The following is a 21,776-nucleotide window of genomic DNA, read 5'->3' as shown; positions in this document are numbered from 1 at the left end:
CAATAGCTGGCTATTGTTAATCTTTTCCTCCTCTGTTTTTGGACACTGTTTTCCAATCTGCACCACTGCTTCGGAGAAGTGATTCTTCTCTCAGCTTCTTCCTTGTGATTGCTCACCACAGAATACCTTTTGTAAAAACTTCAAAACTGACAATATATCCACCTTGAATATGTAGTCTCTACATCCTTGTTATGAAGTTGACATCAAATTTCTATATAAAATCATAACTGAATCGTTCACCAGTGATTCAATTTCTTGAGTACACTTATGATCAACTTGAAACATTTCCACAACAAGGAATTCCTCATACAGTAGTCCTTTTCCTATAGGTTTCAGATATTTGCAATAATTTACTTTAAGTAAAGAAATGCATGCTATTATGTTTATGTATGTGTTCAATACTATTTATTTCATTGACCAAATGTTGTCCTAAAAGTTTGGTTGAAAAACATAATAGTTTCTATATTCAATTCCTGATGTTAGCATTTCCTTCAATGATAACAGTATTCATTTTTAGTTTTAAAAACATAACATAGAAACCATATACGAGGTGTGGCAATAAAACTTCCGGACTTATGCTGTAACTCTTTTATTGAAAAAAATCAGACAATCGAAATGTTGTACCCTTCAATTTAGTCCCCTCCTCGATCCCTACTCCACCCCACGTGGATCTTCCACTGTTAGAAGCAGTGTTGCAGGTCATTTTCTGATATGCTGTTCAAGAGTTGCATCGCTTTGTCTTTCACCGCGTCCACAGACTCAAGCCAGGTTACTTTTAGCGCAGACTTGACTTTTGGGAAGAGAAAAAAGTTGCACGGGGCTAGGTTCGGTAAGTACGGTTGATATTCCAACACTGGAATGTTGTGTTTCACCAAAAACGTCTTCAGGGATAGCACGTTGTGAATTGGCACGTTGTCCTGATGAAGAACGGATGACCATTCTTCCACATGTCTGGTCTCCCTCTTCTCACTCGTTCACGAAAGGTCCCCAAAAGATTCTTATGATACAACCGATTGACAGTTTTACATGTTTAGCTACCTTCTCGATACTAACTTGAGTTTTTGAGGAGCAAGGGCAGACTAATCGTGGATCGTCCCCGAAGCCTTCTCTACCGTCTTTAAACTTCTTAAACTACCCGAAAACTCATGTGGAAAATAAAAACTGATACCCACAAATTTCTTTCAACTAATCGTAAGTTTCCGTGGTGGATTTCCCAAGTTTTGTGACATTAACACGTTGTTCAACTTTTGAACTTAATATGATTCCGACGGAACTCAGATGTACATTCTGCTTCTAACAAAGGCTACAGCGAAACTGCTCCACGCACGTGCGTAAAAGTTTGTGCACAGGCGAGGGAGAGTCCACAGGTCAGTGTCCAACCCAGCTCTTCGTTATCGTCGTGACCTGAAATGAATAAGAAATTCAATCCAAAAACTTTTGCCACTCCTCGTATATATAAAAGTAATTTTCAAACTTATTGGTATAACTGTCTTTAACCTTCTGTTTCTCTTTCAGTTAATGGATAATGCATGCCCTACATCCTCTTCTATACATTACTTATTTAAATTTTTCAGAGCAGTTTGTAATGTAAGTAACATATATTTGTAAAAATTATTCGGTACTTTATACTTTTTTTGCATGATTCACATGTACAAGAAAAGTATAAATTTAATGTTCCTTATAACTGGAACAGAGTCCATTTCTTGCTCCAATTATGATCTTGTTTTGTTTTATTGTTACTGAAGGGTATGGCTTCTTTCATCTACTTAATGTATTTTTTTCATCCTTACCATTATGTCAAAGCTAAAGAGATGGAAAAGCAAGAACAAATGAAATATAAATATTGTTCTGTACTTACATTGCTTGTGAGATCTACGAGATACGTAATGGCACAATACAAAGATTGCCCATCCCAACTTTCAGGTTGTGACACATATTATGCGTAATATATTTAGCGATTTTCAAATCTTCTGTCCCCTCCAAAATGATGTGATTCTTGAGAATAGGTTATTTCTTTGTTTATTCATCACATATTTTACTGTTCCCAGTAAATGAATTTTGATTATAATAAAATGCAATAATAATTGAAGGTAAGGAGCCCTATTTTTTAAAAACTTTGTTAATCTTTAGATCATTACCTGTTTATAGCAATATATAGTCTAGTTTAAATGTATCTATTCAAGTGTAAGATAGAGTATAATTTCGAGTTGGTGTAGTATCTAACTGAAATTTGTCTGGCCCACATGATAGGTACCCAAATATAAGCTCTACCAGTAACAATATGAATAACTACAACATGCATTCTACCATATTGCCGCAGATTTTTTTTTTTTTTTTTTTAAAAAAAAGGTAATGGAAATTTCCTTAACTGCACACAAAATCAGGGTTGTTAAAGGTCCAGGAACCTTTTTTTCTCGCAGAATTTAAATGTGGTCCAAGTTGCGTATTGTTTCATTGAAAAAAGGCACTGGACCGTATTTTAATTGTTCCTGAAAAAAGGTTCCTGAACCGTATTGAAATTGATGTGGGGGAAGAAGGTTCCTGGACTGAATTTAAATTCATCCGGAAAAAACGTTCCTGGATCAAATTGAAATGCTTTAAATATGAAAAGACACTGTCTAGAACTCATTTATGTTTGCTGATTTTCTCTCCCAGTCCTGGATTGAATTTATTTACAATTCCTCGACCAGGGTTGACCGATTAAAAGTTGCCTTCTAAAAATGTCTGCGCGTACATGTTACATTGGAATGTCACACTGGGGTTATAGAAACCGTAGTGCAGGAAATAAATCATAAAGGTGTTGTTCTCCCATTGGCCACGTTCAAAAAACTTCCCTTCTCAAAGTGTTATATAACAAATTGGACCATATTAGTGTGACATCACATTGAGTTCAAACAAACAAGTCATGTGTTGCTCCGGCATTCCAGAACCGCAGCCAATAGAACCTGTCGATGAGGTAACATGAGGCTGCTGTGCTCCCAGCAGCTATTATAACAGGGAGGGGCAGTATTGCTACATCAAGGAAAAATGTCCTTCATGCAAGGAAATTCGGAGCAAATGGGGTTCCAATGCCACCCCTGTCGTATCCCTTAAACTTAAAATGTGGGAAAATTTTATAACATTTTGCTTTGTTGGGACCATCAAGATTGAATGTATAATGCACGAAAATGTTAAACCGAGGAATATAAAAGCGGGGTTCCACTGTAATTACAATAATACATAATAATTTAAATATTTAATTTTTCCCAAAAGACAAAGGGAATTAATATATTCACACACACATAAATTTATATATATTTGTGTAAGAAAAATGTGTTCTTAGATGATTGAAAGTATTGTGGTCAAAAGCAACGAGGATGACATAATTAATGCCATCCTCGTTGCTTTTGAACTGAAAGTGGGTCAGTTTGTTAATATTTTATAGTAATGTTTAGCATGTACTCTTGCTAGGTGCAATGCATACATGTAAAATCAGAGGCAGTACATATATTTTATTTCCTTTAGTTTTCTAGCTTATAACCTAATAATCACCATTAAATGATTATAAGAGTCATGTACTTTCACCAAAAGTGTTACTGATATCTACAAAATCCTTATGTACAATATTCTATAAATTATTAAATCAATCCACCCTGTTAACAAGTAATATGATACACTAAATGTGTGATTACATTAAGTACTGTTTAATAAAAACATCATTTTGTACTTTTGTTCTATTTTTTACACCCGGTCTAAATGACCGTGCGCGACCCCTCACGTAACTTTTTCTGGGCGACCCCTCATGGGTTAAAGAAGTGGAAGAAATTCATGAAAAGTGGGAATATTGGGAAAAAAATGTTCTTAATTAACCAGATTGTTTTTTGGTTTCACATCTATAAAAATAATCAAATTGTATGTATCCAATGAGTAACTTGTTTCACTTTTGTTTTTAGCATGTTAATTTGGTACTGAACCTGAATCCATAACAAATGTGTCAAAACAAAGGGTAACACCTATGATGCAGGATGTTTTGTTTTTTTAATACAATAAAACATCGTTTATCCGGACTAATGGGGGAGATAAGTTCACCGGTTTAACAAAAGTTCAGATTAACTGAAATAACTTAAAAGAAGAGTAGAAAGTGCATCAAAACTCCTTTTATAGCAAACAAAACACCTTTATTGTGGTGTATATAAAGGACATAGGTCTAAATACACTATACCGTACAGTACAAAGTCTGCGGGAAACAGAATTTCATTCGTGGTTGACTGCCTTTTCTTTGGGAAGTTCTCTTGTTGACTTCTAGCCACATTTAAAACCTTGCATTTTTTTTTTTTTTTTTTTTTTGGCCTTTGCCTGTCCGGATTATTGGGGTGTGGATTAACAAGGTTTTACTGTACGGAATTTGAGAATATTCTCAATATAAAAATGTTGAGGGTTTACTTTGTTCTTTATACATAATATTTCATATCATTTATAAATATCATAATATTTCATAAGGTTCATTCAGGGACCCACATAGTGGTTCGGATCCCAATTTAAACTGTAGGTCCAGTCCTGATTAGCCTTACTGTGCACAAAGTGGACTTAAAACACCAACTCAGCCAACTCATTCAGGGACCAGAGGTTTTTTTTTTATTTCAAACTTTTCACAATTTTGGTAAGAGTCGGGACAGCATATTTCCTTCAATTTCTCTAACAATAATTCAATTTAGGTAAAGTAAGTTTGGCTGCAGGAAATTATTGATGTACTACTTCCGCTTCTGTTACAATTGCGAAAGAAAAATAAGTCACAGTAACTTTACCAAGGTGTCTACAATTTTGTTAAAACAAAATTCCCCGACTCTTCCAGGTTTTCCAAGAACCAAAAGTGTCCAGACTAAAGCCGTTAGGGTAATTCAAATATTTAAATATGTGTATAAGAAGGTCATTATATTTTAGCCAACACCACACTAAGAATCCAATGTAACAGCAGGATGGACTTATGGTTAACAAAGAATACTTTTTTCTTTTGTAATAAAAAATATCATAATTACAGTAAAATGTAGTAATACAATCTGTATTAATTTCAATTAGAGTTGGAAGTGGTCAGAAAAAAAAACTCGGCTTTTTTCACAAAAGTGCCTTAAATCAATGAAAATACAGGAGTTGGGAGTATTTTTCATGTTCCATGATTTTCGTTTATCTCCCTACTGTAAAATAGACACTCATATCTAAATATAAAATACAATTTACAATATGAAATTCGTAGCTAGACATAAACAATGTTTTAAAAAAACTGGCTTTTTTAATGGTCGGTTCTTACAGTGTGTTATCTTCATATTTCGGTAGGTTTATTAAATATATCTAAGTAGAAACATATTTACATAACTAGAATAGTTTTGTATGTGTTTTTAATAGAACCTAATAGTTAGAGGCACATATTTTTGGTAAATAAAAAAAAATCAAAATTTCGGTATAAAAACAGAGTCAATTTCGGTTTCAAAACCAGTAAATAAAATGAAATTTCACTGTTATAGCGATATATAAAATGACATTTTGGTTTGAAAAATGTGAATATAATCCTAAATTTGATTTAAAAACTGCACTATTACACAAAATAAACATATGCCTTCTAATAGCACATTAAATCATTACCAGAATATTAAGTTTATTTCTGTATAAAGGGGTCAATTTTTGCTTCTCAAATATTTATAGCAGAATTAATCAATTTTTCGTGAATTGGATAACTCACAGGATACTTCAGATTTCTGAAAGTGTCGGTATGTAAACGGTAAATTTTGTGTTTAAGAGTCCATTTCGCATTTTACAAGTCGATGCCCTGATCCCAACAATTTCAGTCATAAATACATTTCTGATCTTTAAAGTTTATATAGAAATAGTAATTAATTAATACTGATATATCAACTATGGCATAATCATAGTTCAATTATGTATAGACTTGGTGAATAATATAAAATTAGATTTAAATTAGTCGTCAACTCCTGTGTGCAAAGGACCTTTTTGCGGACTGGCAGTTGAGAAACACTAAAACTGAAGCAAAAGCAAATAAGACTGGCCGCAAATGGCAAAAAAATCTATTTAAGAAATCTGGACTGTACCTACAGTTTGAAATGCTGAGGATTGAACCTCGGACACCTTTGTATTACAAGGCAACAACGTTCCACTCCAGAGGCTCATTCATGATTATAAAAGGAACTTTCTAAAAAAGTCGACATTTTTCCAACAACAGTAATTGCAATTTGTTCTCTGTGATTTACAGGCAGAATTAATTCTTAATCTCTGATGAAGTAGCAAACAATCTTGTTAAGTATAGAGAACACTCAGACTGAAGCAACACATGACAGTGTGGAGGGTCAGACTGAAGCAACACATGACAGTGTGGAGGGTGTTACATGGAATGAAGTGACAAGCGACTTGGACCCCTTCAGTCTATAAGCAAGCATCCAACACGCATGTGCAAACAAGACTTAGGCAACATGATGCATGCCGCTGAAGGAGCTTTCAGACTGAAGTCACAGATGACAAGCGGCACAGTCTTCTTCAGTATAAAGTAAAACATCCATTGTGCATGCAAGAACAAGAGACCAAAGTGGCACCATTGAGAAAACAGTATAGTCCTAGCAACATGCAAGTGACATGTCTGGCTCGTTGTCGCACTTTAGTTCAAAAGGTCTGCTTCCAAGAGTCATGTATCCCTTCCTTCTCAAAGCTCCATTAAACAGGATATATACACACATTCATATAATACGTATATATCTGCTTATGTGTTGTGAATAGTAAAGATTTTTAATTGTTCTGCAACATCGAATACGTAATTTGATATTAACATTTTTCATATTTTATGACATCAACATTTAAATTAAGATAGAAACATGTAAAAGCTTGTTATAAGCCCATCAGGACTACACATTTTATTTTTAACCCTAGCTTACCCATGCCGTACAAAAAACTTACATACTGGGGGGAGGCCCACACCTTTTTTTTAATAACTAAAATTCAAGAAACCATTTTAATATTGAATCACTGCTTCCTTTGCTGATTACATACGTGCAGTTATTTATTAATTATAATAATTACAAAAATTACTATCATTAATAAAAAGTAATAACCAATTATTGCATGAGTGTGTCACATATATTTCATTCACTAAAACTCATAACAATTTTTTATTAATGCTCTTTTGTTTGTAGAGGTGCAGTTGTTTATTAAATACAATAATTTCAAATATTACCATCATTACCAACCAATTGCACACTGTCACTGGCATGAGTGTCGAATGAGATGCATTCAAAGATGGCGCCTGATATCCCCACTAAGTATGTTTTGTTTCCTCGTTACATTTCATTTACATTATTATGAACAAAAGTTACACAGAAATATTGGGAACATCCTAGGAAGCAATGTAATTTATTTTCAAACAGGAAAAATCTAAAAACCAGTAATACTCAGTATATGAAATTGAAGTATAGTTTGTCCACAACAAATGAAAAATCACTTGTTCATTGTTTGCTTGTTTAATTAATTTTAATGCATTACTACACCAGAAACAGCCTATTTGCCCGACAATTCCATGACTTTTCCAGGAATTCCAGATTTTCCAGACAACCTGATTACAGTTTCAAAATCGAGGGGGGAAATGTGGCTCAGTGAAAAGAACATATTTAAAAAATAATATGAAAACATCCTTCTCTTCAGAATTATGCCACAAAGCCTAGGAAAGAAAAGAGATCAAGACTTTGTTTTTTTTTTATTTGAAAAGTACAGCACCTCTTCATAAGAATAACAAAAAAGTCAAATTTCGTATTTTTTTCGATTTTCAAAAATTCACCCCCAAGCAATGAAAAACAATTTCACAGTACTCTAGTATTGTAGTATGGATTAGTGTATTTTCATGATTGGTGCAATTATTGTTCTTAACAATAATTTGGCTATAAATAAATTAAGTCAAAATCTGAACAAATGCATTCTTCACACTTTTGGAAATGGGGCTAACTCATGAAAGTCAAATGGTGGTTGTGGAATGTGGGTAGAGCAGTTCAGGAATAACCTGTGGTGTTTGTGTCAATAATCATTGCAGCAATGGAGTATAGTGGGAAAAGAGTAAATGTATATATTATGAAAAAAACTCACAAACATTGGTGGTTTGACTCAATCTCCGCAAACGTGTTTTGGTTCAAGTATCAGTGTTATCTATGGATGCAGTTTACAGGACCTCTTATACTCAATGTAGAAAAGTGAAGAAACTATGCAAGATACATGGGGGAATGCCCCCCCCCCCCCCAGGAGAAGTGATTCATACTTTGAATGTCTGTCTTTGATCCTTCAATGTCTCCAATCAAATACTCGGTAACACTTTACCATACCGGAGACGGATTTCTTCAAATTTACACGAGAAAGTACTTACGCAAATCATTTTCTGTAGCGTTGTTGATGTTCGGGAATGTAGTTTTGATCCATTTTAATGCGAATGCATATGGTTTTCTACGAAAATCTATTTCCGACGCGCTATTGCTGCTGCCGCCATTTGCTTTCTGCTTGAGAGCACAATACGCTCTCGTATTGTCCGTATATGCTAAATTGAACGAAAGGAGTGCTAATGGAACCTAACCTAACCTAGTAGGCATACCTCGTCCCCGTGATGGTTCGTGGGGCTACCCGTGGATGGTTTGTTGGAAATAAGGAACAACAGTAAGTACTCGTTAATGTAAGAAATAGACATTATTTTAGTTAGAAATTCATTATTTCACCTAAAGAAATGTTCCGCAATGCAGAATAGCACGTTAGCAATGTAAAAAATTGCGAAATAAATCATTGATAGGTGTCTCTGGTATAGCAAAGTAGTACCAAATACTCTAGCAAGATTAAAAAAAGAAGAAGAAAAACATACATTGAAAGAAAGAAAGCTAATGTGAAACTTCACAGAAACTACACACTGATTTCACAGTGTAATCTACAAATTCAGTGTATGAAGTCATAGATACTTGTGGTACCTGTTACAATTGATTCTGCTGAAACTGGAGCTGTATGGAATACTGCTAAGGATAGCATGGTGCCCATCTTTGACACTTCCTCCAATGTATCACCTGTGTAATTTATAGTCAGTGCTTTCAAGTTTTTGTATTCAGCAATATGTGATATAATTTGGTGCACTTGAAAGTTTTCTGTCACATGCACATCTTCCACGTTGAGCACTTCAAGCTGGTTTGCCATTCCATCAAGAAGTAGAAGGAAGTCACTAAAACAATTACCCATATTGTTACCACTTAAATTAATTTCCAACAATGTACTGACATGATCTGACGAACATAAGTATCGGATATCCTTAGGTGACAACTGGCAGGATTGGACATTAAGCACTTCTAAACTGTGCGTTTGAATCAATATCATTTGTAACAAATTTGTAAGTTTCGTACATGCAATATCCAGCCGTTTCAAACAAGGGCACTGGCCAAAAGCATGACCAACATAGGAAACACCAAAATAGTTTATCATGTCAAACATATTCCTGCCCAAAACCAATGTGTCTAGTGATTTAAAACGCTCAATTATTTGCATGACATCAGCAATATACTCTGCTGCAATATTGTTGTACTGAATATCTAAAGCTTTTACAACATCCTTGTCTAACATACTGAGAACTTTCAAAAATTGTCTTCCTCCAATGGAATTTATCACTATTCGACTAAATTGAATTTCTACATTTGATTTGTAAACTTTAATTACACGTAAAGCATTCAGGAAAAAATTCACAGTTTCTTCAATTATCACTAAATTCAAACAGAGGGTTAATTTTGGCCCACTTGTGGAAGCATGACAATGCTGGGGAGTTTTCTTTATATGCAGAAGCAAAGATCTCAACAGTCCGATAAACAATGACGTATCAATAGGAAACCCACTTAGGTCTAAGAACAATGATGCACTATTGTCTTGCTTCAGGCTATCGTGAAGTGTAATAAGAATTGTACCACAGCATTCCATTATACTCTTAACATCGTCTTTGTAATTGCAACACATCTGGGAACCTGGACGATTATTCAACATTTCACAGCAGACAAATGTTCCAAAATCGGGCATAACATCTCTTTGCATTACTAGTTCATTGAATTTGCATTGCAAAATAGTTTCACTAAGGGCCCTATGTCTTCCTGTTAGAAAAGCAACCTTCATTAAGCACCGTAAGAGTGGAATTGGCAAAGTTTTAGCAATTCGTTTCACTGTACTGTAGTCGGCCACAATGATTTTTGATGCAAAGTAAACTAGAGATTTACATTCTGCCTTTGGTAGGTGTTTACCGTATTCCCATGAGTACAATACCATATTTCGTTCGTAATAAAGGTTAGTTGACATTTCAACAGAAAATTGAACTCCTGTCATTATTTCATTTCTGTACAGTACTTGACAAGGTAACACGAAGAGAAGTTGAGCCCCTCACTTCACAAAACAGGTGGTAAACAAAACATTTCGGTCACAGATTATTACGGCCTACCTTTGCTGGACTCCATTATTGCACAACGCTATAGCAACCTAGCGTTCTGACGTCACCACGCTATGATTTCATTGTTAAGCTAAATTGTTAGGTTATGCTTTTTGGATTTAGTTCTCTTAGCATAAACAATACATTTGCCGTGTATTTATGCTAAGGGAACCAAACCTAACAACGTAGGAAATTGTTGTATGACGTCAGAATCGAAAGTTGGTCTACCGTAGTGCAATAAAGGAGACCCCTCCACGGACCAGTCATGTGTGTCAAGTGTACCGTCCAGTCCAGTATCCATTAACTATTTATTAAGTTATTTATTGTAAAATAAATTTTTCCTGGTTGAGTGAGATTAATATTGCTCTTCTTTTTTTTTAAAAAAAACTGCTCCATGTTATTGTCGGTCGCGAAATAATAGATATATAACGAACCAGCACAAAGTTTATAACAGATTATATGGCATATATCCTGCATTTTTCGGAGAGAGACATTTTATAGATAAGTCCCAAATAAATATAATTCATAATTTTAAAGCTATTTTTTCTTAGATAGTAAAATCGCAAGGCACTTGTTTTAATCAGAATCTTTCAGTAAGTTGATCCGGATCACGCAGATCGGGTCAGAAAAATGACCCGTTCATTTGAATTTTTCATGTCGTTCACGGGTCCCACACGCTCCCACTATTAGCCCCACGGTTTCCTTGTGAACGAGTGATTCGTTCGTTTACAACGGGTCGTTCACGAACGACACATCTCTAGTTACATGAAATTTCCGCAAGATATCGCTGAAGAGTCACGTGAAAAATCATGGTGAAGGTAAAGGCGTAACAGTCTGCTTGAAATTTAACCAATTTTTTCTTCATAAGGAAGGATTATTTTAAGCTATTCATTGAAGCTTTTCGGCAAAGTTTCAGAAGGTACGGTACAACCTATTTACCCATCAAAATATTGAGTGAATTAACTTTTACATAATCAGACCTAGGAATGATCTTCGGGAGTATATCCTAGTTCACCCTCATTTCTTGTAGATATGTATTTTAAAAAATCTAAAAGTGTCAAACAAACAAATCTCCCGTGATTATAACGATTAGCGATAAACCTGTAACCTTTATATGATATGGAAACTAACGTGAAACGTTAATTTTTTTATACAAAATTATGATTTGCATAATAGTGTGTTGAAATATTTGTTTAGTGTTCTTTTTCTGTTGTATGTGAAATTATGTGTACATTCTTGTATTGTAGGCTTTATTTGGATCACCAGTACAACCACGCACAGAAAAAATGACTGAATACTGGTTGATATCTGCCCCTGGAGAAAAAACTTGTCAGCAGACTTGGGATATGCTGAACAATGTGACCAGTAAACAAAATAATTTATCTCTTAACTACAAATTTCACATTCCAGATCTCAAAGTAAGTATTTAGGCCCAAGTTACTTTTGTTTTATTGCGATTTCATCATGCTACAAATGCAATTTTTACATGGTTCGATTTCGATGTACGTCTGTTAACACATACTGCGGAGTTTTAGCAATTTCATAAGGTTTTGTTAAATATATGCTTTCATGGTTAGGTTTGGTTCCCTTAGTATTAAAATAAAGTCCCTAAATGCATTCTACTAAGGTTCCGATTTACTTCTACATTTATTCCCACACTTCTACGTTATTTACTGTCGCTTATCGACTGAGAATATTTTGTGCATGAGAAGTGCGTAAGGTAATTTTCAAGTTATCCTTTTCGGTACCAGTTAGATATGCCGGAGACACATCTATCTCGTTTGGTAAATGTCTGTTATATCGGAGACACTTTTCTTCAAATTTACAGGAGAAACTACTTATGGAAATGAGTTTCTGTTGCTTTATCAAACTTCGTGGAGGTATTTTGTCACTATGGAATGCTGCACAACAGAAAATAAGCACTTTTGATGTAATAAAGTAGCCTTTTGTGCGAAGCGACAACATTACGTTGTTGTTTCCATTATGAACCTGCAGATGGCGCGAGTGTCGAAAGTCACGCGGTCTCGCGAGAGGAAGAAGTGTTTCCAAACGTGCCTTTTTTTAACTATGCTTAGCTAACCTAACCCAACCTAACCTTGCCGGAAATGGTTCGTGGGGCTAACGTGAATGGTTTTTAGGGCTATCGTGAATGGTTTTCGGGGCTATCGTGAATGGTTTTTGGGGCTATCGGGAATGGTTTTTGGAGCTATCCGTCAATGGTTTGTGATGACATAATGAACACGAAAGTAGGTATTTTTCGGTTAAGAAGGTTGCAACACTGCATGCCCACTCCGAATTGACAAAACACAAGCACGACGCGTGATGATCCACAGCTATGCGCGAAATATTCTATGTTCCGCAACGGAAGAAAGGACCCAAAAGAATTACTCGTAATGTGAAAAATCAAAGTTATTTTCGTGTAAAAAGCATAATGACACCTTGAAATAGGTTCCGCAATACAGAATTGGTAAGTACGAACCATTTGAAACTGAAAATATGTGTTAGAAATGTGTCTCCGATATAACAGACATTTACCACTCATTTATTTTCAAATAAAAATAATAATTTACTTCTTACCTCATATGCATAGCGGAATATTTTTCGGTAACACTTTACTATACAGGAGACGGAACTCTTCAAATTTACAGGATAAAGCACTTATGCAAATCATTTTCTGTAGCGTTGTTGATGTTCGGGAATGTAATTTTGATCCATTTTAATGCATGTGGTTTTCTACGAAAATCTATTTCCAACCCGCTATTGCTGCTGCCGCCATTTTCTTTCTGCATGAGAGCACAATACGCGCTATTGCTGCTGCTACAAGCCGATGTTGTTCGTATATGCTAAATTGAACAAAAGGAGTGCTAATGGAACCTATCCTAATAGGCATACCTCATCCCCGTGATGGTTCGTGGGGCTATCGTGAATTTTTGGGCTAACGTCAGTGGTTTTTGGGACTACCCATGGATGGTTTGTGGGAAATAAGGAACAACAGTAAGTACTCGTTAATGTAAGAAATAGACATTATGTTCGTTAGAAAATCATTATTTCACCTAAAGAAATGTTCCGCCATGCAGAATAGTACGTTAGCAATGTAAAAAATTGTGAAATAAATCATTGATAGGTGTCTCCGGTATAGTAAAGTAGTACCCATTTTTCAAGTTGGGATCACCTTTTTTTTCCATGAAAAAAGCGTTATTTTTAACATTATAATTATTTATTTGTCGTTGCTAATTTGGCGGCCAAATCTTTACTCACATTGTCGTCAGCTGATGTTCAGTGTTTCCAAACCTATGAACCTATAAATGCCGCACAAGCTATTCACTAAACATTTTTAATCGAAAATTGTTCCACAAATCATTCACGGAAGGTTAGGTTATGTTCAGTTAGGTTAGGAAAATTTAGAAAAATAATTTAAACAAAAAAAAATTTAACTTTCTTACACATATAGAGCCACTTCCCATCCAGTGCGATGTGTAGCTTACATATACTAGAACATTTAGGACATTCCATTTCTTCCGATTCCATGTTCAATTAAAAAATCTCGTGGGTCTTCAATATCCGGGAACATTTTCACAACGCAACCTTGACATGTCATCTTGTCAAACTACCGCATGATTGCTACACTGACAGGGGGTTACATAACCGAATGCACGGAGCATTTGATTCACGTAGTTGACAGCAATGGTGGCACGAGCTATTGTGCAACGGAGATGCATGAATGACGAAAAATACCTTACTTACAGGCCAAATAAGTTGCACGATTCGAAAAAACAATTTCCCCAGCTTCAGAAAGTCCACAAGAACTCAATTCCATAAGTACTTTCTCGTCTTTTCTCCTGTAAATTTCAAGAAATGTGTCTCCGGCTTATCTAATCGTTACCTTTTTTTCAACATAAATAACTTTTTCGAGTCCAAACAGTGCTCATTACCAGACGTGTTGCGTGATAATGTTTGCATGAGCACGTGAACACTCAGGAAAATTTTTTAAATTACGTACATATTAGGTGCACACATATATTTATTCGAAAAAAATACGTCTTTGATGTTCGAATATATACACACAATTTACTCGGAGTTGATGTCTTTCACGTCTGATAACTTTTTTAGAGAGTTGGTAACACTGACTCCCACTGTGTTCCACGGATTGTGTTGAACAAAATTGATGTGCGTATCGCATCAAATTGGCAGCAAAGGGACTGTTGGCTACTATACAGCTAAAATGTTCAATAGGCTGTGCAAACATATGGTGCTGGGAGCCCTGATTCAAGCAGCAATTCTTCTTGCATTCGGCACTAGAGTTCAGCATATACAAGGTATGTTTAGGGGGCTTGAGTCGGTCTGCGCTACATAGTTGCAAACTTTAGTGAGAAATCGCTAAACCTGGTGGATTTTAAATTCCAGTGGGTGCTAAAGTTCACGGAATAGTGACGAGCGACTTTTCTTTAGAAACTAGTCTGCAGGAGTTACATATCTTTCAAGGTTTATATGATTCGCGCATGTGCGTCTAAGGGCCATTCAGACTATGCAACTTTTTTTTTTAGTAATCGACGTTTTTAATGCAAAAAAAAAAACACTCACCAACTTAAATTGCAAAGAAAAGTGCGGACTATATTTACATCAATTGAACGCGAATTTTTCTGGTAACTACTCAGAATAGTATGGAGTCCTAGGCCTAAATAGCTGTTACCGAAAACAGTAATCAATTGATGTTAGTAAATTATTTTTACTATTCTCTACGTTATTAGAATATGCTTATTGTGAAGAACAAAATATAACTTTCAGAATACTAGAGATGCATTTTTGCTACACATAATATTTTCTTCTTTGAAGTTAGAAAGTTAAAATGAAATATTCATAAAATTATCTCATTTGAAATTAAGTTATTTTTTAATCTACATATAAACGCACAAACATTGAAATTTAATTTATTGGTTGGAATAAACCTGATGTAAGTTGTTCTTTACAGTTTTTCTTGTATGTACGCATTGCTTGCATTATAGAATTACTTTCCTGTAGTTTACATTTATTATTACAAGCATAAGAAAACAGTTTTTCTTTGTGACGTTTCAGGAGAACACACGCTCCTTTCATCAGACATTTATTTTCATTTATAACAATGGTTAGTAATTTTTTAAACAAAAATAATCTGTTATATAATGGATGTTGTCAATGTTACATTGTTGTAATATAGCAACTTAACAGTGAAAAAAGCAGTCTGTTTTATTTTTATTTCAGATTTTTTTAAAATTATGAATCCCAAATATCATCAGGTAATTCAAATTCATCATTGTTTTCACAAAGTCTCTTGATGATTTCTGTTACATTAAATTTTAAAGATGGTGGCTTACTCCATTTGTGAAAAAGAAAACTCCATACTGGATCTATGTTACCATTTTCATTATTTAATTTATTCCAGTGTTCTTCTGCAATGAACGAAGCTTTCCAGACGTTCAACTCTGTGTTTCCCGTTAATCTTTTTAAAACCCTTCTCTTTTTAATCAAATGCTTCTCTTCGATGATATGAGTTGACAAACCTGTTCTTGGGTTTAGATTTATAATGTCCAAATCGTGTTCGTGCCATCTTATTGCCATTTTCCTTGCTGTTTGTCCCACATAATCCTTTGAACATGAACAACTTATATTATATATTCCTGTGGTTTCCACATCTGGTAGAGATTTTCTCATTTTGAATTCATTAAATGTACATTCCAAACTTCTTGGTGATTGAAGAACAATTTTGAAATTAAAACTTCTAAAACTTTTTGCAATTTTATGTGAGAATCCCTTGTGGAATGGAATGCACACAAATTTCTTTTCAACAGATTTTTCATCTTTGTCTGTATTTCTCTTTTCCTTTAGTTTTCTTGCAACTTGTTTTTTGATTTGGTTTATTCTGTTAGTGTGAAAGCCATTTTCTTTTGCTATATTAAAAAGCCTTTCTTCTTCATTTTTGATATCCTCATTATTAGAACATAGTCTTTGTGCTCTCAGGAAAAAATTTAAAAATATGTTATCCATTGTTATACGCGAATGTTCTGAATTGGCATGGATGTATTTTTCATGTATAAATCTCTGTCGTGTATTCACACACAGAGGTTAATTGATTCGCACACGTAGATACTTCACAGTATAAAGATAAAAACGAGGATACAAAATAACGATTTAATACTAAACTTACAATAACCATTTCTAAGATGGCTGAAATTATGTGGGACAAACAGCAAGGAAAATGGCAATAAGATGGCACGAACACGATTTGGACATTATAAATCTAAACCCAAGAACAGGTTTGTCAACTCATATCATCGAAGAGAAGCATTTGATTAAAAAGAGAAGGGTTTTAAAAAGATTAACGGGAAACACAGAGTTGAATGTCTGGGAAGCTTCGTTCATTGCAGAAGAACACTGGAATAAATTAAATAATGAAAATGGTAACATAGATCCAGTATGGAGTTTTCTTTTTCACAAATGAAGTAAGCCACCATCTTTAAAATTTAATGTAACAGAAATCATCAAGAGACTTTGTGAAAACAATGATGAATTTGAATTACCTGATGATATTTGGGATTCATAATTTTAAAAAAATCTGAAATAAAAATAAAACAGACTGCTTTTTTCACTGTTAAGTTGCTATATTACAACAATGTAACATTGACAACATCCATTATATAAGGGATTCTTTTTGTTTAAAAAATTACTAACCATTGTTATAACTGTATCTTTAGTCAAAATGAAAATAAATGTCTGATGAAAGGAGCGTGTGTTCTCCTGAAACGTCACAAAGAAAAACTGTGTTCTTTACAGTACTTTTTAAAAATATATTTTGCATTTTTCATCTGTAAATTTGATTCACCAACTTTTAGCGCATGTTGAAGATTTAGCAACTTCTGCGTTTCAATTGTTGGCAACACTGTTGCTGTAGGAGAACTGCAAAGGGGACACGTTATTTTTGGAAAGGTCAAGTTCCGTTCGTTTTGCGGAGCAATAAAAAAGCCTATGCTCTTTGGCGGCAACTGGCAAAACACGGTTAGAGTGGTGTCGACTGTTGAGAGCGCGATATCTATTGGCAAGCAGTTGGTGAATTTATGTGCATTGGCTTTCAGACGTGTGTGTAGTGTAGTGTTTTGTACACTATGAATACTGTTAGGAGTTTGAAAGAAACTTCATTTTCGCGAAGGAGCGAAGCAGAACGAACGGAAGTAAAAAGGATGGGCCCTCACCAGACGGACCTCTGCATTGTTCAATAGGTAAGTACTCCCAAACTTCAGTCATAAGCATCCCAACCGAGTTATTGTGGGCGGGGCGAGGGCATTCTGTATAATACCTAAATATCTTACATACACAAAATATTTTTTTCTGGACTGGATGCATCCTCCCCTCTGTCCTGCTAATGATGCACCTGCTTTCAATGCTGAATGAATGTCGTTGGTTAACATATGGTCAGTGTAATAGAAAGTAGATTGTAAAGTGTTTAGTCTTGCATTGTACATACCTGAGATTGCGTGTTATACTAATTAGTTTGCACTAGCCATTACTAAGTGTAAATTGCGTAATTAAAAGAGTGTTAATTGAATAAAAAAAATCTTGTATTACTTCAAATATAGCATGCTTTTGTGGGAAATAGTTGAAAATAAGTTTAACTGTTATTCTTACTTTTTCAATTGAATATGAAGTTACAAGGGGAGAGGAGTAAATCTCCATTCAGTATAAAATTTTTATTGTGAACACCAGTATGTGAACTGCACGCAACGCCACTGCTCATTACTTTAAGGAAGGTACAAATTTTGTGTGACAATAATTTCCAAACTTCTACGGTAATTAGTCTTTGTGCTAGGAGAGATCATAAAACAATCGGAACCGTTACCTAATATTTGTGCAAGCAAACATTTTTGTTTGGGACATTGAAATATGATTTTTTTTTCCAGGTTGGAACGTTAGATCAGCTTGTAGGCTTGTCAGATGACCTGGGAAAGCTAGATAACTATGTGGAGCAAATCACAAAGAAGGTTGCATACTATTTAGGTGAAGTATTAGAGGACCAAAGAGACAAGTTGCAAGAAAATCTCTTGGCAAATAACAGTAAGTACCGTAAGAACTTTTTGTGCAAAATACTTAGTCAAATCAAACATTCTGCAAACTTTCAACTGACTGATTCCATGTCAAAGCACCCAGACCATGACACCTATTGATTCAGGTTTCACAGTATGAGTACATGGAAAAAATTTCCATAGACGTCATAGGTACTGTGAAACGGGAGGCTAGAGTTTTGCATGGACCGTTCATTGTCAAGGCCGTGGCTGTATCTTGAAGTACTTAACAGAATAAATCATAATTCAGAGTCAAATCAACATATCTCGAACAAAACCCATGGCTGCTCTCACAAACTGAGAGATCGCTAAGCAGTATCACAAGTAAATAGCAATAGTAATAAAAAGATGTAAGTTAGAGTAAAAAATTAAAAATTGCCCAAACTTCAATATGCTGGATACTATTCACAAGAGCTGCGGTAGTCTAGACGGGAGGGCATCTGACTGCCATGCAGGATACCCATGCTCGATTCCCGGGGTGGTTGATGTAAGTAAGGAATTTTTCCGGCTTTGTCCCTGCATAAAGCAGCTCGGAGGCTCACCCAGCATCAGATCAATCGATACCTGAAAAGGGGGGGGGGGGGAAGGCATCTGGAACATGGTGCTGATACATCACCTCCAAAATTGCCTATATCGAGAATGTGTGGGTCCCTACCCCCACATCCCCTAAATGTGCCTTAATGGCGCTGGGAACTTTACCTTATATTCACAAAGTTTGTATGAAGGTGAGATATGTGTCTCAAAGTTTTCAAATGAGTGTCATGTAATGTTTGAATTTGCAGGAACGAGTAATTGTGGACAAATTTCTTTACGAAAGGCATGCCATGAGTCAGCATTGTGATTAATTTTGTGTTTAATTTTTTCTTTTGCTTGAAAATGTTAATTAGGCAAATATGATAAATAAAGAGTGGACTTTCTAAATCAATGAAACTGAATGTACCTAACCTATTCATGCAGGTATTTTGGTGGGGGGCTGGGGGAGGAGGACATCAAATGGATGGAATATGTCAATCAGACTAGAATTGCACATTACACACTATATTTTGAAGATGGCAGCACTATTCCATTATATAGGCAACATTGGATAAGTGGAAGCAGATTTTTTGTAAAACCCACATTCCAGCATTACTTGTGTGACATTCACACATAAAATGTATGAGATTGTATTAAAATATTCATAATAAACTGATTTCATAGAATTATGAAGTACTTTGTAGTGTCTACTAACAAATGGAAAAAAACAACTTTAATATGATGACATAGCCTGAATGCATGAAAAATGTCCTAATAATTTTTGTTGGTGAAATATGCAAATGACACAAACATTTAAACCTTAATGCAATTAAAACCAATAATTATTTGGAGGTTGATTCATTGAGTAGGACCACTTTTCATGGAATTACTGATGAATTCTGCAGGCAAGACACTAAGCATGTGTTATGCCCCCATAGCATGTGTATGTACAGTGGGATATACAAGTATTACTCTGCAAATTGTCCATTGTTATTTTCTTTAATTTTTCTATTTTATCTCGTAGGTATTTTTAGGCAATATATTTTTAGAGTTTTATTTGAGTTTTTGAAGCTCTGATTACGTAAAACAAACAGAATGAGCATAGTGGTGGGTAATACTTATGCACCCCACTGTACGCAAGGGGATTCATGTGATGTTTTTCATGTACATGAATAATGACAAGATAAACATCCAGTAGTTGGAAGTTGTGCATAAATGTGCCCATATATATAAATAGATAGATGTGAAAGTTTGTATATTTCGCAGACTTCAGCATTTGCATTGAAGAAAATAGTCTAGGTCGGTACACTTTTGGGCACAAGGTGTAGTGCAGGTGCAATGAAACCATGTTCCACAAAGTAGACAATAAGTGGTGTTCAAGTCCAAAAAAAGGCAGTGAGCCTTCAAAATTAATCGGGAAAAGCAATCCAATTATGCAACGCAGAAACATGAAACTTCACGTTAATAATAAATCAAATGTCCTTGATAATGTATCAAAGTCCCGCACCATGGCTGTGTGGTCTAAGGCATCATGCTTTGAGGTTCGGCTAAAAAATGCATGCAGGTTTGAGTCTCCTGGGGGAGGGTAACGACTTTTATCCTGAGATTTCTCCCTGTGTAAGGGACCGGTGACCATGAGGAAATTTGGGACCTATGAATGAGTAGCATAATCTGGTTATGGACGTCTACAACAAAGACTGGGGGTTTGTTGTGCTGATCACACATCACCCCTTAACTGTTTGCATGATCTCTTACCTGGACTGGTGGGAGCGAGGCCTGCAGTCAGTAGGTAAACCCTGGCCATCATGGGCTGTTGTGCCATGGGTATCAAAAGTGAAAAACAAGTGATGCTGGCAAATCTTTTTCACAAAATAGATATTAAGATCACACATTCATCGTAATTATTTATGTCAATTAAAAATGATATGGAGTATCTGGGAGTATGGCTGCTTATCTGGAATAAGTTTTGAAAGGATCACCTATGGCCAGGTGAAAGATGTGGATGTCAGTTTCCAACACCCTGTTCCCACTTAGGTTTAACCTGACAAATCATAACCTCAAAATGTCAACAGTCTTTCTTTATTTTGAATGATGTACTGTGTGGCTGTGTATTTTTGTGCTCATTTTTTCCCCAGGTAATAAAACTATAGTAGTAATAATGAATTTAAACCAACAGTTCATTAATTCATCTAATTACCTCTTTCAGATGATCTGTCTGTTTACATTACCAAATTCCAGTGGGACATGGCAAAATATCCTATCAAACAGTCACTAAGGAACATAGCAGACATTATCAGCAAGCAGATTGGCCAGATTGATGCCGACCTTAAAACTAAATCTTCTGCTTACAATAACTTGAAGGGGAATCTGCAAAATTTGGAGAAAAAACAAACGTATGTATTCAGCAAATTGTTACATGTGGCCTCGTTGTGTTCATTGAGCCTTTTGCTACATTAATTCACTTATTCGATACAGTCAACTCTCGATTATACAATCCTCTCGAAGTAATGACCCTTTTTCCAGGAACCGTGAAAAATTTAGAAGAAATTTGAAAAATTGAAGGAAATCGTCCGAAAAATACTTTTTTTGCACTCGTTTTATTCTCACTCATTCGCTTCACGAGCGCTCTACCGCAGCAAGCTTGAATGCTAACCTATAGCACTTTATCTCCACCCTGCCCTCCCCAAAGCATGCCAATGTTACCCTACACTCGACGG

General features: G+C 35.2%; 2 protein-coding genes across 2 annotated transcripts in view; one reads left to right on the top strand and one right to left on the bottom strand.

Annotated features, from left to right (window-relative positions):
• Positions 1-678: 678 nt before the first annotated feature.
• Positions 679-10,436, bottom strand: LOC145995364 (leucine-rich repeat-containing protein 14-like). The gene is made up of 2 exons (XM_083131970.1): positions 8,973-10,436; positions 679-1,404 (listed from the first exon to the last, which is right to left on the bottom strand). The coding sequence occupies exons 1-2, from the start codon at positions 10,354-10,356 to the stop codon at positions 1,304-1,306; spliced, it is 1,485 nt and encodes a 494-aa protein (XP_082988096.1). The 5' UTR covers positions 10,357-10,436; the 3' UTR covers positions 679-1,303.
• A 789-nt stretch (positions 10,437-11,225) lies between these two features.
• The window catches only part of Vha44 (V-type proton ATPase subunit Vha44), a 46,074-nt gene continuing 35,523 nt past the window's right edge, over positions 11,226-21,776 (top strand). The window contains exons 1-4 of the mRNA XM_083131978.1: positions 11,226-11,375; positions 11,704-11,874; positions 18,385-18,538; positions 21,266-21,452. Of these exons, the coding sequence (XP_082988104.1) occupies positions 11,743-11,874; positions 18,385-18,538; positions 21,266-21,452 (473 nt within the window). The 5' untranslated portion in view covers positions 11,226-11,375; positions 11,704-11,742. The remainder of the gene's footprint in view (positions 11,376-11,703; positions 11,875-18,384; positions 18,539-21,265; positions 21,453-21,776) is intronic.

This window comes from Lepisma saccharinum, chromosome 1 (genome assembly GCF_977018435.1).
Source record: "Lepisma saccharinum chromosome 1, izLepSacc3.1, whole genome shotgun sequence".
Taxonomy (NCBI): Eukaryota; Metazoa; Arthropoda; class Insecta; order Zygentoma; family Lepismatidae; genus Lepisma; species Lepisma saccharinum.
This window is presented reverse-complemented; position numbering and strand designations above follow the sequence as displayed.

What these genes read in the sequence shown, in the direction of transcription:
- LOC145995364 (XM_083131970.1), bottom strand. Translation starts at nt 10,356, where the DNA reads ATGACAGGAGTTCAATTTTCTGTTGAAATGTCAACTAACCTTTATTAC. An exon ending in AGCAGAATCAATTGTAACAG is followed by an intron (nt 1,405 to 8,972) that starts GTACCACAAGTA and finishes TATTCATTTCAG; the next exon opens with GTCACGACGATAACGAAGAG.